Source organism: Alosa alosa, chromosome 3 (assembly GCF_017589495.1).
Source record: "Alosa alosa isolate M-15738 ecotype Scorff River chromosome 3, AALO_Geno_1.1, whole genome shotgun sequence".
In the NCBI taxonomy this organism is placed as follows: Eukaryota; Metazoa; Chordata; class Actinopteri; order Clupeiformes; family Clupeidae; genus Alosa; species Alosa alosa.
Window position 1 is genome coordinate 53,192 of NC_063191.1, and position 18,787 is coordinate 71,978.

The following is an 18,787-nucleotide window of genomic DNA, read 5'->3' on the forward strand; positions in this document are numbered from 1 at the left end:
ACCTACAAGTATCTGGGTCTCCACCTGGACAATAAACTGGATTGGTCAGCCAACACTGATGCACTCTACAAGAAAGGACAGAGCAGGCTGTACTTCCTGAGGAGGCTGCGGTCTTCAATGTGTGCAGCAAGCTCCTCAGGATGTGTTTTACCAGTCTGTTGTGGCCAGCGCCCTCTTCTATGCAGTGGTATGCTGGGGAGGAAGCACAAAGAAGAAGGATGCTGGGCGACTTGACAGGCTGGTAAGGAAGGCTGGCTCTGTAGTGGGAGCTGAACTGGAGTGCATCACTTCAATATCTGACAAAAGGACCCTAAACAAACTGATTAACATCTTGGACAATGAATGTCATCCACTCTACACACTATCAAAAAGCAAAAGAGCTTGATCAGCTGAAAGGCTGAGGAAGTCATTTGTTCCTAGGGCCATTGAACTGTTCAATGCCTCACTAAAGGGAAGAGGAGAGATACACTTCTCTGCTTAGTCTGTCTGCCTCTCCACCCTCTCCATGTTTGAGTACTGACTGCCCACTACTAAAATAGCGTTTTGTAGCGGCGAAATAATATGCCCTTCTCACTTCCACGCTAACGAGCTTTGACTAAAAACGGTAACATCGAACTTTCTCAAAACACATCCGAATGACATGATTTGGATGTCAACTCAACGTATATACTCCCAATCATCCGTAAATCGATCTAAAGTGCATTTCATAATAACATTGATAATTCCTTTAAGGGTCATACTTTAGGGGAAAAACTTAAGGTGTTTTGCGTTTACCCTCACTATGCCTGGCATTGGCACCATGCGTGCGTGTGAAGAAAGTCCTGTCTGAAACACTGTCGCGTGGCGCAGTGCTCCAAACGTTGTGTAATCAAATACACCGGTATGGCGGTATATTAAAAATTCATATCATAACGAAAATATACACCGGTATACCGCCCAGCACTATGTTTTACTACTGTTTTACTAATGTCCACAGCCTAATGTTTTCACTACTGTTTTACTGCTACACTGTTTTTCATGCTATATTAGCACACATGATCAATGGCTGCGGTCAGGCTTCTGCTACAATACTGAATGAATGAATGGCTATAACCCTATTTCCTCAACCTGTTCTTGCACTGAAATAGTTTTTCTTTTATTTTACCTTGTCTACATTATACTTTACTCTCCTATTTGTCCATATTATTTATGCTGGTCTCTAGACCTTACTCTTGCACTGTTGGACTAATGTTGGACTACTTTTTGCACCTTCACCATGACACTCACTCTCTTGAGCACCTTACTAGTCCCGGCCCTGTCACTACAAGCGTGATGCTTGATCACCCTCAAGCACATTAGACTGATATGAAATACTTATATTGTGATACAGTTTTCAGCCATATGGCCCAGCCCTAATATAAACACACACACATGGTGTGTATTCCATGGTCACTGTTATCCTGGCATCTTTCAGTTTTCAGCCATATGGCCCAGCCCTAATATAAACACACACACACACACACATTGTGTCTTGGACAAGACCCTAAGATCATATGAACAGTATATAACTTGCTCTACAACGCAGAGGAAGACCACCTTAGATCTCTGCTATGGCTCAGTAAATGGGGCCTACAGATCCATGGCCATGCCACCCCTTGGTGCCTCCTACCACAATAGTATCTATCTGATGCCTGTGTACAAACCCGCTTTCAGACGCCTTGAGCGCGAGGAGAAAACCATACAACTCTTGACATGGGTAACAAAGGAACTAACAAGTGTTATCAACAGGAAAAAAAAGACATTCTGTTCAGGGGACCTGGTAGAGAAAAAAGCTGAGAAGTCAGAAATGAAATAAGGAAAGCTGTCTCAAGAGAAGAGAAGTCAGAAATGAAATAAGGAAAGCTGTCTCAAGAGAAGAGAAGTCAGAAATGAAATAAGGAAAGCAAAAATACAGTATAGGAATCAGATTGAAAATCAATATAATAGTCTAAGGATCTAAAGGCAGCCTGGCAAGGTATTAAAACTATGGCAGCCATTAATCAGCCTGTAAGCAGAACAGGGCAACCAATAACATTGAATGGTATAGACAACGGCGATTTGCCAAACACTTTTAGCCAATTCTTCTGCAGGTTTGAAAGGTCCTTCCCAGATGGTATAGTCACATTGAGAGAGACGTTAACGCCCCAGAGAGGGATAGAAATTCAACAGACAAAAGTCACAACTCTTCTTAAAAACACAAAATAGGAAAGGCTGCTGGCCCTGACACCATCTGTGGGACATTGTGCTGCTATTCGCGAAAGCAGCTTAGTGAGGCCTTCACATGTATCTTTCAAAAATGTGCTGACAGTGGGGATATACCTGACTTATGGAAAACATCAACAGTAATACCCATCCCCAAAACAAAATCTCCTAAAGACCTTAATGAATTCAGAACAATTGCACTAACTTCCCTGGTAATGAAGTGCTTTGAAAAGATCCTCAAGGACACAATCATCTCCCTAACTGTAGACAAACTAGATCCACTACAATTTGCCTACAAAGCGGGCAAGGGTGTAGAGGATGCAAAACTCTTCATTCTTGACAGGGTGTATAAACATCTAGAGAAACCTGCATCACACGCAAGACTTTTATTTGCTGACTTCAGTTCAGCTTTTAACAAAATGCAGCCTCACATTCTGATTGAACGATTAGCCTCATATTTTAAGCTACCCGAGCAGATTTTATTACTAGTTTTACATTTTTTAACAAACAGAAGGCAGCAGGTCTATGTAAATGGAAACATGTCCTCTGTCATTGTATCCAACACAGGCTCTCCCCAGGGTTGCGTGCTGTCCCCCCTGCTTTTCATATTATACACTGACAACTGCAGGTCATCTTGGGAAAACAGCTACTTGGTGAAGTTTTCAGACGACTCAGCCCTGTTGTCTTTTCTCCAGGGCAACCAATCTGACCACAACAGAGCCCTTACGGAATTTGTCAGATGGTGCGATGACAGCTTCCTTGACCTAAATGTGTCTAAAACTAAAGAATTAATCATAGACTTTAGGAAGCACAGTGAGGAACCAAAACCGAGTGTAATACACAATGAAGATTTTCAAATAGTCCAAACATAAGTACTTAGGCACAGTGTTTGACCCGCAACTGAAATTCAGTGAGAACACTGACAGCATTATTAAGAGAGCAAACCAAAGAATATACTTACTAAGGAAGCTTAACTCTTTTGGTGTCTGTAAACAAATTCTATGTACATTTTATCAAGCCTTCATTGAGAGTCTATTGACATTTTCTTTCATATGTTGGTTTAATGGACTGTCTGTGAAGGACAAAAAGAGCTTGAGCGACATTGTCAAAGTATGCTCAAAAATCACTGCTTCCCAGTTAGAAGATCTCTGTTCTCTCTGGAAAACACGGGTGGTTCAGAAAGCAGAAAGAATATCTTGCCAACCAAATCATGTACTCCGTAATGAATTGGTTATCATGCAGTCAGGTCGGCGGTACCATGAGCCAATACCTAAAACTAACCGCTATGCCCACTCATTCATTCCCTCTGCTATTAGATTGTTAAATGAACATCATATAAGACTGTTAAAAGGATGCACATAACTACAACAATACTGGTTCTTGGACTCTGCTGCTCTGTTCCGTCACTGGTAGGCGAAGTGTGTGTGTGTGTGTGGCTGTAGATAGGTGATATATGACTGCTGCAGTACTTACTTATTTATTTGTCTATTTACTTTTTTTTAACATTGCATACATTTATATAGTGTATGCTAATGCACTCTTTAACTTTTAACCCCTTAATGGATGGGTTGGCTATAAACCGTATTGCCCCTCGGGGACTAATAAAGATATCTGAACTGAACTGAACTGAACTGAACTGAACACACACACACGGTGTGTACTCCATGGTCACTGTTATCTTATTATTATTATTATTATTATTATTATTATTAGCTTTATTTGTATAGCACCTTTCATACATAGAATGCAGCTCAAAGTGCTTTACATTTGAAGCATGTAACACAATAATAGTCAGTCAGTCATTATCAATCACTTTTCTTTGCTGTTTATGATCTACTCAGCAACATATCAAAAATATAGAAAATGACGTCATAAGACTGGCAGCCTTAACCCTCTTACCCCCCACAAGCACACCATATGGCAACTGTGGCAAGGAAAAACTCCCATATTTCAGGAAGAAACCTTGAGCAGAACCTGACTTAATGGGGAGCCCATCTGCTTCTGGCTGGCTAAGCCCCCCAATAGTAGCAGATGTAGAATAATCTGAAAATGTAGTCTACAGGATAAGATGAGTTAACTAAAAGCTTTCCTGTACAGATATGTTTTCAGATTTTTTAAAAATATTTACTGAACTTCGCCTGCTTGATGTACAGAGGCAGGGTGTTCCATAGTTTGGGGCATAATGGATAAACGCAGCTTCTCCACTTTGTTTGTGGAGCACTTTGGGTACGATTAAAAGATTAGAATTGATGATCTAAGTTTCCTTTGTGGTTGATAAAATATTAAAAGCTCAGAGATATATGAAGGTGCTATGCCATTCAGAGCTTTGTAAGTAATTAACATAACCTTAAAATCAATTCTATAGGAAATAGGGAGCCAGTGCAGTTCAGCCAACACAGGGTGATATGTTCTCTTCTTAGTCTTAGTTAAAAAAGTCTAGCCGCAGAGTTCTGTATGAGTGCCAATTTTTTTAGATGTTTTTGGGGAAGACCAGTGAAAAGTGCATTGCAGTAGTCTAACCTGCTAGTGATAAAGGCGGAATTAGTTTTTTCTGCATCTTGTTGAGTTAAAAGGGCCGCGACTTTGGCAATGTTCTCAAGTGGAAATAGGCTGTCTGAGTAACTTTACTGATATGGGGCTTAAAACTTAACTCTGCATCTAAGATGACACCGGAGGCTTGTTACTTTTGGTTTGACCTGGTGTGCCAAGTTCCCCAGATTACTAAGAATAATATCTCACTTTAGTTTTGGTCCAACCAGAAGTACCTCTGTTTTGGCATCATTTAGTTTTCAAAAGTTTTGCTCATCCACTGATTAATGGAGGTTAGGCATGCAGTGAGGGGCAAAGGCCATCTGGGTTAGTTGGCTCCACAGAAATATACAATTGGGTATCATCTATGAGCTGTGGAAGTTTACATTATGCTGACTTATGACGCTTTCCCAATGGAAGCATATATAGAGAAAAATAGCAGGGGACCAAGGCAGCTCCCTGGGCCACACCAAAAGGCAAGTCATGTTTTCAGATACATGATCTCCTAGACTGATATAAAAAATCTCTGCCAGTAATGTAGGTTTGAAACCAGTTTAGAGCATTATCAGAGAGACCCACCCACTTCAAGAAGCGGTGAATTAGGACGCTTAGATCAATGGTGTCAAATGCAGACTCAAATCCAGAAGAATAAGGATTGAGACTTTGTTTGAGTCAGTAGCCAGTCTGAGATCATTGACTATTTTTACTAGAGCCGTTTCTGTGCTGTGATTTGATCTAAAACCTGATTGGAATTTTTCAAGGATACTGTTTTCGTTGAGGAAGGTATTTAACTGATTACAAACACCTTTTTCAAGTACTTTGCTCAAAAACGATAGATTTGATATAGGCCTGTAGTTGCTCTTGGCATCTTTCAGTTTTCAGCCATATGGCCCAGCCCTAATATAAACACACACACACACACACACACACATAGTGAGCAGGCATAGTGATAATGAGCAGGCATAGTGATAGTGAGCAGAGTGATAATGAGCAGGCATAGTGATAATGAGCAGACATAGTGATAGTGAGCAGGCAGCAGGCATAGTGATAATGAGCAGGCATAGTGATAATGAGCAGGCATAGTGATAGTGAGCAGGCATAGTGATAGTGAGCAGGCATAGAGCAGGCATAGTGATAATGAGCAGACATAGTGATAATGAGCAGGCATAGAGCAGGCATAGTGATAATGAGCAGGCATAGTGATAATGAGCAGGCATAGTGCGCTGGGCCTCTGAAGAAAAGGGACCACTGCTCTACGCTACCACCGCCCCTACCACCACATACGCTTCGCTTCTCAGCCTTTTGGCTAAGATCAAGTGTAGTGTATTACACACACACACACACACACGATCAAGTGTAGTGTATTACACACACACACATACACACACGATCAAGTGTACTGTAGTGTATTACACACACACACACACACATATAACACATACACACACACACGATCAAGTGTACTGTAGTGTATTACACACACACACATATATTACACACACACACACGATCAAGTGTAGTGTATTACACACACACACACACATATATTACACACACACACACATAACACATACACGATCAAGTGTAGTGTATTACACACACACACACACATATAACACATACACACACACACGATCAAGTGTAGTGTCCGTCCTTCCAGCGATGGGCGCTTATTGTGTAAAATGGGGAGGGGGGGGGCTCTTTCCCACACCTAGGCTTCCCCCTGGCATGGAAGGGGGCCGCTTTCCTCTATGTTCCAAGCACTTACCACTTGCCCAGAACTGACTCAATTGTTTAAAAAACAACACTCACTGATGCACTTATTCTTATTGTACTAGACCTTTTTTTAAATTGTCCTAGAATTGTTCAGAAAATTGCTTTAAAAAGCTTAAACTGTTAGCCATGTTGTTAGTCGCTTTGGTTAAAAATGCATCAGCCAAATGCAATGTGATATGATGCAATGTAATGTGATGTAACATACAACTGGCAGATCTCTCTCAACCTCACATTCAGTGCACTGAACGAGAGACAAACACTGTATACACACACACACACACAAACAATGATGCTCACCTTCACTCTCCTGATTTCTGATTGGCTGAGCGCTGGTTTGAGTGACTTGTGTAGGGCGTGGCTTTGGCTGCAGGGCAGGGAACAGCTTGGCCACGAGCTGGGAAGGGTGTGTGTGTGTGGGAGTGTGTGTGTGAGCCTCTCTCTCCTCATCATCAGGTTCCGACGAAACCCACTCCACGCCTGTTGCCCCGGCAACCTTCCTCCTCAGCGTCCTCTCTGGCTGTTGTGCATCCTGGGAAATATCTGCCCAAGTGTCGTCATCATCAAACTCCACCTCCACCCTGTCACTCAAAGCCGCAGACCCCTCCTCATGCCCCGCCCCTTCTGGCTCCTGATAGGTGCATCTGTCATAGGGGGGTGTGGTCACAGGCAAGCAGTGGCTGTTGGGGGCAACCCGAGTGACCTCTTCATCATCTTCCTCCCCATCCTCCTCCTCTTCGTCACGCATGTGTTCATGACCACCAGGGCCCTCGTCTTCCTCAGCACACAGACTGATGGGCAGCTCAACTGCGCTTGTGTCTGTAGCTCTAGAGGGTGTGTGAGCCGTGCGTGTGTCTGCAGATCTAAAGAGTGTGCCAGCCGTGCGTGTGTGTCCAACGATGGCGAGTGAGTCAGTGGTGTGTGTTTTGACAGTGTTGTGGTCAGTGGTGTGCGTTTTGACAGTGTTGTGGTCAGTGGTGTGCGTTTTGACAGTGTGGTGTGCTTTGATTGGCGTGGAGGAGAGGCGGCGTGTGTTTGTGTGTGTGTGTGTTCCGAGGGCCTGCAAGATGGAGGAGGAGCAAGAGGTGAATGACAGCTCCTCAGCCGCCACCTCCAGCAACTCAAACTCACCAAGCTCCACCCACTCGCGCTGACGCTCACGCTGCCACACCTCAAATGATGTCTCCATAGCAACGGGAGCGCTGCAGAGAGACTGCGAGTGTGTGTGTGACTCCAGAGTGGGTGTGTGTGACGCCAGAGTGGGTGTGTGCGACGCCAGGGTGGGTGTGTGCGACGCCAGGGAGGCGGTCTTGCGCTGGAGGGTTCTGGCGGCAGCGCTGGCGGGTCTGGGCTTGGTTCCTCCGGGTCGTGCAGCTGCAGGCCGGTTCTGGCTGTGGCTTCGTGCGCTGGGTTCCGAGGGTCTGGAGCGGGCCGGTCTTGGCTTGTTCCTCTTTGGTTCCCTCTGCCCTGTCAGCGACTCTCTGGACTCGGGGTGCTTGGCTAGAGGTTCTGCAAAGATCTGTGCGGTGGGTTTTAATGACGTTCTGTTAAACCTCAACAGGCCTTCTCCCTTACGCAGGAATGAGCGTTTAGGCCCCGCCGTCTGGTCCCCCACGGGGTTCTGAAGAGGAACAACAGAAGGGATGTGATTGGCTAAGGTTAAAAAAGCAGGAAAATATACGTGATATATTTTCGTAATAAATTTAAAATATATATTTTCGTTATGATATTAACGACCATACCGGTGTATTTGCATACCGGTGTATTTGATTACACAACGTTGGGATTGTGCGCTGCGCGACTCTGTTTCAATAATGCGCTTCAAGACGACTTCTATGACATGGTGCGACTGCAGGACAACGGGAGTAAACAGTAGAGCTCTGGGGCCGGTTGCACAAAACACCTTAAGTTTTTTAAGCAGTGTTGTAGTACTCGAGTCCAAGTCATGAGCTAAATTTACTTTACGTGACTTGACTTGGACTTGAGCACTGAATGACTCGAACTTAGACTCGTACATTCAGACTATGAGACGAGGACTCGACTTTTTTTTGTATGTCATTAGGCAATAACTGTAATATGTCATTAAAATAGAATACATCACGTCATGTTCCTACAAAACGGACGTTAACTTTAATGGCGCCAAATGCCTGGAGACATGAATGCCCCAAAGGTTGTCAGTTTTGCATTTAATAGTGACTCGACTCGGACTTGACTTGGAATTTTTTTTAATGACTTGGACTTGACTCGGACTTGAACACTGGAGACTCGAACCTGGACTCGGAGTCGAGGCATAGTGACTTGACTACAACACTGCTATTAAGTATGACCCTTAAGGCTTAATTTCTTCTTAGGTAAGGGATTTATTTAAAGGTGTTGCACAGAATAACTTAAATGGTTTCCTTAGTTAAAGAAAAACGTTAAGGGATTTTCCGGCACGAAATTTCTATAGTTTCCACAGAGATTGTTCAACAGCTGTAACTAGCTGGTTAGTAGACGATGCTGTTAGTTAACCCACTGAACACAGTAAAGCCTAATGATCTTATAATTCTTCTTACCTTAAAAAATATTCACTGAAATTATCCTGGTATAGCCTGGATGCCAGCCGAACTTAGCCCCGCCTACAACATTTGAGGTCGGGAAGTTCGGTCTGGCATTGCTCCGTGGAGCAACTAAACTCAAACCAGAGCTGTTTGGACCAATCAAATTGGGCTTTACGATGATGGACAGGTGAGCAACAGTGCCTCGTCTATCACGTCATCTGAGCAGCTTAGGTTGATTTTGTTTGCAACAAAAACGCTGTGGCTAGAAGCTAGACAGATGACTTCTAAGACCCCATATGGAAAAATGTATATTATTTCCGTGAGGTTTTATCACTAAAAACGATTATTGTTTGTATGTTTGTAGCATCGATGTGAACGGAATTATTTTAACGAAGGAAGGGAAATATCCGTTTTTCCAAATAGCCTACCCTGCTACGTATAACAAGATATTGACAGCACAATAATTGAGTGTTGCAATTTCGGTTTCGAATCGCATATCGTTACAGCATGTGTGTGTGTGTGTGTAAGTGTGTGTGTGTGCGTGTATGTATACATGTGTGTGTGTGTGTGTGTATGTTTGCGTGTGTGTGTGCATGCTTGTGTGTGCAGGGCTGTACAGTGCGTTACACATGCTACAAAAAAATTAGTTTGTGCAATGGATGACCAACGTAGCACTGGTGCGATACAGTTTTGCTTAAGGAAATACAAGGAAATACAATGCATGCGTGTGAGACTGACAGGGAGGCTACAGCAATCAGTGCAACTGGCTACACCAGATGTGATAACGGCGCGTAGGCTTCGTTAAAAAAAATAGACCCGTTCTGTTTTTGCGTGTTGTGAACAAAGCGCTTCAGTTAGGCTACGCGCCCGGTGTAGGCTCCCTGTGAAACGCTTGTTTATTTGTTTGAAGTGCGTATGTATAGGGTACTTCTGTGAGAGGGGAATCGATGTAGGCTACTTTGATTTCAACTTGGTAGTTGCAGTCTACACGATTAAAAAGCATGTCTACTTGTTTGTAGGCTTAGTATCCAAACAATCCAACTCCAAATCAAACAACACCTTGCAAATGGTCCTCGCGGATCGAACAAGTGATAGCTATGTTTAGCCTAAAGCGAAAGTATCTTCCGACCGCAATCCAGTTGCAGTAGGCCTAGATCCCAACCACAATTGATGAAATGCCCTACTTATATTGATGCTACAAAATTTGTGGCTGGTGCTACAACACTTCTGTAGCACCAGTGGTACTTGCAAAAAAAGTTAACGCACAGCCCTGGTGTGCGTGCGTTTCTTTGTGTGTGTGTGTGTGTTTGAACAGACCTTTCCCTTCTGCCTCTCCTGCTCCATCTTCAGCTCTTCTTCCAGAAGTTCCTCAAATGTGTGAGCTCTCCGTCCTACACCAGGCCTTATGGGCCTGCGCACACACACACGCGCACACACACACACACACATTTATAAAGCTCTCAGTCCTTAACCAGGCACGATGGGCCTGCACACACACACACACACATTTATAAAGCTCTCAGTCCTTAACCAGGCACGATGGGCTTGCAAACACACACACCAGGCACGATGGGCTTGCACACACACACACTAGGCACGATGGGCTTGCACACACACACCAGGCACGATGGGCTTGCACGCACACACACACACACATCACGCACGATGGGCTTGCACGCACACACACACACGATGGGCTTGCACACACACACACACGCGCACAACACACACACACACACACACCAGGCACGATGGGCCTGCACACACACACACACCCAGGCACGATGGGCTTGCACACACCACGCGCGCACACACACACACACACACACACCAGGCACGATGGGCCTGCACACACACACACACACACCAGGCACGATGGGCTTGCACACACACACACGCACACACACACGCACACACACACACACACCAGGCACGATGGGCTTGCGCGCACACACACACACACACACACACACACACCAGGCCTGATGGGCTTGCGCGCACACACACACACACACACACACACACACACACACACACACCAGGCATGAAGGGCTTGCACACACACACACGGCACGATAGGCTTGCACACACACACACACACACACACACACACCAGGCACGATGGGTTTTTTATCGACACACACACGGCCGCATGGGCTTTGCAACTAACACCAGGCGAACGGATGGGCTTCTGTAACGCATTACACACACACCTAATAACGATGGCTTCTGCACACGCGCATTACCAATAATAATAATACACACACACACACACACACACACACACCAGGCACGATGGGCTTGCACAATAATAATACACACACAATACATTACGCCATGGGCTTTGCATACATAACACACACACACCACACCAGGCACGATGGGCTTGCGCACACACACACACACGGCACGATGGGCTTGCACACACACACCAGGCACGATGGGCTTGCAACACACACACACACACACACACACACCAGGCACGATGGGCTTGCACACACACAAACACACACACACACACCAGGCACGATGGGCCTGCACACACACACACACACACACACATGGGGCCAGCACACCACACACATACACACACAATAATACCAGGCATCGGCGGGCTTGTACACACACACACACACACACAAGGCACGATGGGCTTGCACACACACACGCCACACCAGGCACAATGGGCTTGCACACACACACACACACACACCAGGCACGATGGGCTTGCACACGCGCGCACACTCACACACACACACACACCAGGCACGATGGGCTTGGGCTTGCACGCACACGCACACCACGCACGATGGGCTTGCACACACTTGCACACACACACACCAGGCACGATGGGCCTGCACACACACACACACACACACACCAGGACCGATGGGCTTGCACACACACACGCACGCACGATGGGCTTGCACTTGCACACACACACACACACACACACACACACCACACCAGGCACGATGGGTTTGCGCGCACACACACACACACACACACCAGGCCTGATGGGCTTGCACACACACCAGGCATGATGGGCTTGCACACACACACGGCACGATGGGCTTGCACACACACACGCACGCACGATGGGCTTGCACTTGCGCGACACACACACACACACACACACCAGGCACGATGGGCTTGCACACACAAACACACACACACCAGGCCTGATGGGCTTGCACGCTTGCACACACACACACACACACACACACCAGGCACGATGGGCTTGCACACACACACACACACACCAGGCACGATGGGCTTGCACACACACACGCACACCGCACGATGGGCTTGCACACACACACACACACACCAGGCATGATGGGCTTACACACACACACAAGGCACGATGGGCTTGCACACACACGCACACCAGGCACGATGGGCTTGCACACACACACATGCAAGGCATCCAAAATAGGGTACAAAGGGGCACAAAATTGCCAGAATCTTTCCATGCGATATGATTTATTTCTCGCTTAGCATAACAAGTTAGCTAGCATGCTTTCCATGCGATATGATTTATTTCTTGCTTAGCTTAGCATAAGAAGTTAGCTAGCATGCTAGCGGGAATCCCATTTTCTGCCTGTGGTTTACTAGCATGCTAAGCTAACCATCAGCGCTGTCTATCGTTTTCAGTTTATTTTTTACTAAGACGCCAGAAGTGAACTGACGCCACACTGACTGAAGTTGACTTAGAAAATACAAAAATGTTTAATAAACCAGCCAAAGCAACTAGCACCACCGAAACCACTGAACTGCTCAAGGTACGCCTCGCCACTCAACAACAAAATCCGAATGGTTGGAACATTGACTGACTATCGTTTTGTCCAGTCAGAATCCCAGAAAACGGTGAACAATTTTTTTTATTCAAAATAATGAAGAGATCACCCCAAACCTTATAGATTATGACGAGTGACCATCGCAGGAAGTGCATCATAACAAAGAGACACCAGACCCTCTTGTAACAGCTGTACCAAAGATTCTATTGTTAGCTTTATCAACCGTCTCTGGCTGTACTCGCGACACTGCAGGCCCATAAAATCAGTTAGAAAATAAGGCAGAAAAATGTTTCCCATGCTGCTTCCTCATGGTGGAATGTGCAAAAATGTACAAAAATCAAAAGGATGCCTTCTTGTATGTGTTATCTGCAGTGGTACTGAAAACGTGTTGATAGCCTATTGCTGATTTTTTGCTGTAGTGTAAAGCATGTCACACAGTAGCCTAGCCTACAGAAAACACTTAATTGATGTGATATGATGATGACTAAATGCATGCCTATAATTGTTTATTAAACATCATAGTAATTTATTTCGTCAGTCATCATGTCCATGTTAATGAATAGGAATGACATTTAAACCATAGCCATAAACCACAATTTCGCACAATATCTGCCCTGAGTCCCTATGCGTGAGTCACAAGCTCCTCCCAGCTGACTCTGGCAGATCACATGGACAGTCAGACGCGTTCGATTATTTAATAAATAAATGTGAATTACGAATAATAATAAAAAGCTTCTACCTAATGTGTCTATTTTTTATATAAACTGCAAAAGAAAACACATTTTTTCCCGCTGTATTCTCCATAAAGAGTAAAGTAAATTATGTACTTATTTCCGGAATTGACGTCACTTCCTGGACTCGCCAGAGGCTGGTCTAATGGGTCTGAGGTCTCTCAATGACTTAACCCCCTACTGTGATGCGTAGTGTACCTGTCCAGTGTTGATGCGTAGTGTACCTGTCCTGTGTTGATGATGTGTAGTGTACCTGTCCTGTGTTGATGATGCAAAGTGTACCTGTCCAGTGTTGATGATGTGTAGTGTACCTGTCCAGTGTTGATGATGCGTAGTGTACCTGTCCAGTGTTGATGACACGTTACATACCTGTCCTGTGTGGATGCCTCTTGTGTGGGCTCTGGTGACTGAGTGTCCTGCCGGGGTGTTGTGCTGTTGGAGCTAGAGCCATCTGCTTCTGTGAAGCAAAGACTCAGTCAGGAAGCAGATACATATCCCAGAGGTAAGTTAGTTTAATTTGTATAGCACAGATACATATCCCAGTATAGTATTAGTATAGTATAGTATAGTATAATAGAGTATAGTATTGTAGTCCCTTGTAACAGAATAGACATATGTAAGTCATTTTGGATGAGGAGTGTCTGCTAAATGTGTGTGTGTCTGCTAAATATGTGTGTGTGTGTGCAGGGCTCTACACTAACACATTTTTTCAAGGAGCACTTGTGCGCCCAAGTTAAAACATTTAGGAGCACAGACAAAAATTTGGGCACGCAGTCAGTTCTGTACTTAACTTAAACATAATCTAACATTACACTGCAGCTAACACTTAAACATGCCAGTGCACCAATTGCGAATATTAGAATGACTGACAACATTTAGGCTACAGGAAATAGGATTTTTTAAAGATCAGTGCCTACTTTATTTTTCAGTCTATTCTATTTTCCTACATTTTGTTAATGTAAAATAGTATAATACATTGCCATATTTGCATTTAGCCTGTATATCAAGTATCCTGCCAAATGTAGGCTAATTTATTTATTTGTGAATCCATCTGTAGCTAATCCAAATATGCCCATGGTGACCTATCTGACTGCATACTGCCTAATACTACTACTAAAACAGTCCATTTTCTCTTCCACAAAACCCAACATAGGCTAATCAAGGATATATATATTTTTTTATACTTTTTTACTTTTATTTGAAATATCTGCATTGATGGGGCAGTAGGCAAGCGTTAGGCCTACTTTTGTTTTGCATTTCAGCTTGTATTCGTTGTAAACAAACAAGCATGCGTGGAAGCCTGAGTTGTCAGCAGCGTTCTACCCTTTGAATAAAATGGGAGTATTACGGAAGCTACTTTTGTGCCTGTTCGCTACAGCTATATTTTTGCATATTGCAGCCAATACGTCCAACTGGGCTAAAAGGCATGTTAGGTTACCTTTCCTTCTCTCACTGCATTCTCAGAATCTCATCCTGTTCCTCCGATATGCGATAAATTTGGTGGATAGAAGAACTAATTTCTTCAATCTTTGCATCTTGGCTGGCTAGTCTAACTTTCCGCTTTTTTTCTGCGCTCTTGGATTTGATAGAAGCTACTAGTGAGTCACAACGTGAAACTGCTAACGTTGATGGGAGGTATAGTTTTTATGCATTAGCGGCTGATTCTATGGTTTGCACCAGTAATGTTCCTTGATGTTGCGGTGTATTTTGTAGACAAACATTGACATGGTAAGAAGTCATTCGTACCAGTGCGCCTAAATATTTTTTTGCACTTGCACGGCATCATTTTTACTCGCATGTGCGAGTGAACTGGGCGCACTGTAGAGCCCTGGTGTGTGTGTGTGTGTGTGTGTGTGTGTGCATAGCCTACCCAGAGTCCATGGCTCCTGTGAGCAGCGTGTGGGTGTTTCCGTCTCCAATGAAGAAGCTGCTGTAGAGCCACTCCCACTCAGCACTGGGCCCCTCCCACTCATCACTGGGGACTCTGGGTAGCCCCTCCCATTCAGCACTGGGCCCCTCCCACTCAGCACTGGGGACTCAGGGTAGCCCCTCCCACTCAGCACTGGGGAGTCTGGGTAATCTGTGAGGTAACAGTAAGCATAGTTAGTAGAACTGTCCTATAATGTAGAATGTGTGTGTGTGTGTGTGTGTGTGTGTGGGTATGTGTATGTGTGTGTATGTGTGTGTATTGAGGTTGCATTGAGGTCGTGTCAGTCAGAATGTGTTTCCCATACATTGACTAATCTGTGGCGGCCCGCCAAAAGATCAACACTGACCATCACAGAGTAATGTTCTATGTTGTGCTATTTAAATGAGATCAAATCCTTTCATTGAGGCCATCCTTAAAAATATTTTTTGTTTGCAGTAACAGCCAAAAAAAAAAAAAAAATGGGTAGGTAGGTCAATATTTTTTTTTCAAGATTCAAAGTAAAAAAACAGTAAAATTTTGGTCATGTTGATTACCTAGGAATGAATTTACACAAATGTGCATATCAGGACGAACCGGGTCTTCAACCCGTGCCTTCAAGCGCACCATTGCAAACCTAATTCTGATGCAGTTATATAGACCAGCCTTTCTCAAACTTCTTTGACCTGAGGCCCGGTCATGGCAGACTTTTGGGTCATAGGGCTCATCTACATGTACCCAGAAAAGAAGGCTACAATAGCTCTTGGCCATTTATATTGAAATTTGACTATACAATACTCAATGCTATACAGTGTATTATACAGTCTCTGCTCTGTTTCTAAGGAAGTTCCAAAAAACAACGTCGTTCTATTAAGTTTAGTTAAATAAATAAATAAATAGCCTTCCAACAGGTTGAGGCGGGGCTTTGATGCCAACGTTATCGATTAGTTTCAGTTTCTCGGCGCCAGGCCTTTTATTGAATGAATGCTCATACCACCACTTAATTGTAAGGGCTCCATGTTTAGCCAAACGCCGATATAGAAAGCGTTTGTTTCTTTTAAAATCGATCAGCGGTTTCTTGATCAATCGCAGTAAATTATCAGATGAAGCACCGGGCCTAATTTCACTCCCTGTCCAGCAGTCTCCATATTTGCTTGGACCCATATTTTGAAATGCTGAATAGAATACAACCAATTTCAATATAAAACCGCGGTCACGCTAGACTAGGGGAAAGGGATGAAAGATCTGACCACAGTTCTTCCAGAACCGTAACAGCGTTATCAGTTTGTGTGAATGAAGCGAAGTGACATGCGTAAAACCAATGGTGTAGAATGGCATACAGGTTTTTTAAGTGAGCCACGTTTGCATGTAGGCAATTTATATTCACAATACTTGGGCTACTAAAGAACTATTATTTTTATTGCATTTTATTGGTTGTTTGAGTAAAAAAAAACAATGGGGCCATTATTGCGGAAGTTTACAACCCAGAAGTCGATCAGGACTAAAAGGGGGAAACATTTTTTTTATTTGAATTGGGTTCTAAATTGACAGGGAACCGGTCGGGGTTACGGCAAGCGAAAATATTTTTAAGGATGGCCTGAGCTGCACTTTTTCAAGCCTCTCCTGCCCCTCCCCCTCTCTCTCATAGCGGACCCCCCACCCCCTCTCCTGCCCCCCCCGCTCTCTCTCACTTGGACCCCCACCAGGAGTCTTTTGAGTCTTGGAAAGTGTTTTCCAAGACTCAAAAGGGCTTGTCCCAAGGAGAAGTAGTATGAACCTTTATTTTAACTAACTACTACATAGAAAACATTATGAATTGCATCCACATATCAGTAAGCCTTCCTCCCTCACAAACATCTTAAAGTGACAGGAACTCCATTAGACCTACACACCTACAATGTATTGACATCAAAGATACCTGTTAAAGTTCAGCTCACAGGTGGGATGTGACCTATGCTATTAAGCTTGTAAAAAATAATGTTCAATCATTGAGGTTGTGTCAGTCAGAATGTGTGTGTGTGTGTGTGCGTGCGTGCGTGTGTGCGTGTGTATGTTTGTCACTAACCTGCCAGCTCCATTCCCAGAAGTCTTTGCTGATCCCTCTGATGGGCCTTCAGCTGTTCCTGCATGTGCTGCTGCCACTTTCGCCCAGGCTGGGTTACAACACACACCTGTAGCCCACACACACACAGCACCTGCCTTGCGCCCACACACAGCTTACCGCACCGCATGCGCCCACACATGGCACACACACGCACAGCACACACCACGCCCAGCCCACGCAACGCACGCACCACGCCGCCCACACACAACACACACCGCATGCGCCCACACACACACACCGCCGCATGCACACACACACACACGCACACACACACACACGCACGCACACACACACACACACACACACAATGCATGCACACACACACACAACACGCACGCCCACACACACACACCTTGCGCCCACACACACACAGACACACAACCATGCCTTGCGCACACACACACACACACACACACATGCACACACACACACACACACCATGCACGCATGCACACACACACACCATGCATGCATGCACACACACACACACGCACACACACACACCATGCACGCACGCACACACACACAACACGCGCACACACACACACCATGCATGCATGCACACACACACACACACACACACACACACCATGCATGCATGCACACACACACACAACGCCTTTACCATGCGGCCATGCACACACACACACACAACACGCACGCACACACACACACACGCACACACACACAACACGCGCACACACACACACACACACACACGCACGCCACACACACACACACAATGCATGCACACACACACACAACACACACACACACACACACAACACACACACACACACACACAATGCATGCACACACACACACACACACACACACACCATGCATGCATGCACACACACACACCATGCATGCATGCACACACACACACCATGCATGCATGCACACACACACACCATGCATGCATGCACACACACACACCATGCATGCATGCACACACACACACCATGCATGCATGCACACACACACACCATGCATGCATGCACACACACACACCATGCATGCATGCACACACACACACCATGCATGCATGCACACACACACACCATGCATGCATGCACACACACACACAATGCATGCACACACACACACCATGCATGCATGCACACACACACACCATGCATGCATGCACACACACACACCATGCATGCATGCACACACACACA

The 18,787-nt window shown here is 45.0% G+C and overlaps 1 protein-coding gene across 2 annotated transcripts in view; it reads right to left on the reverse strand.

Moving 5' to 3' along the window:
* Window positions 1-17,636, reverse strand: part of cenpj (centromere protein J) — a 46,526-nt gene extending 28,890 nt beyond the window's left edge. For both annotated transcript variants that reach the window (XM_048238918.1, XM_048238917.1), the window contains exons 1-5: window positions 17,565-17,636; window positions 15,464-15,673; window positions 13,963-14,050; window positions 10,380-10,473; window positions 6,823-8,143 (exon numbers count right to left, since the gene is read on the reverse strand). In XM_048238918.1, coding sequence (XP_048094875.1) covers window positions 6,823-8,143; window positions 10,380-10,473; window positions 13,963-14,050; window positions 15,464-15,673; window positions 17,565-17,628 — 1,777 coding nt within the window. In that variant the 5' untranslated portion in view covers window positions 17,629-17,636. The remainder of the gene's footprint in view (window positions 1-6,822; window positions 8,144-10,379; window positions 10,474-13,962; window positions 14,051-15,463; window positions 15,674-17,564) is intronic.
* Between the last annotated feature and the right edge of the window lie 1,151 nt (window positions 17,637-18,787).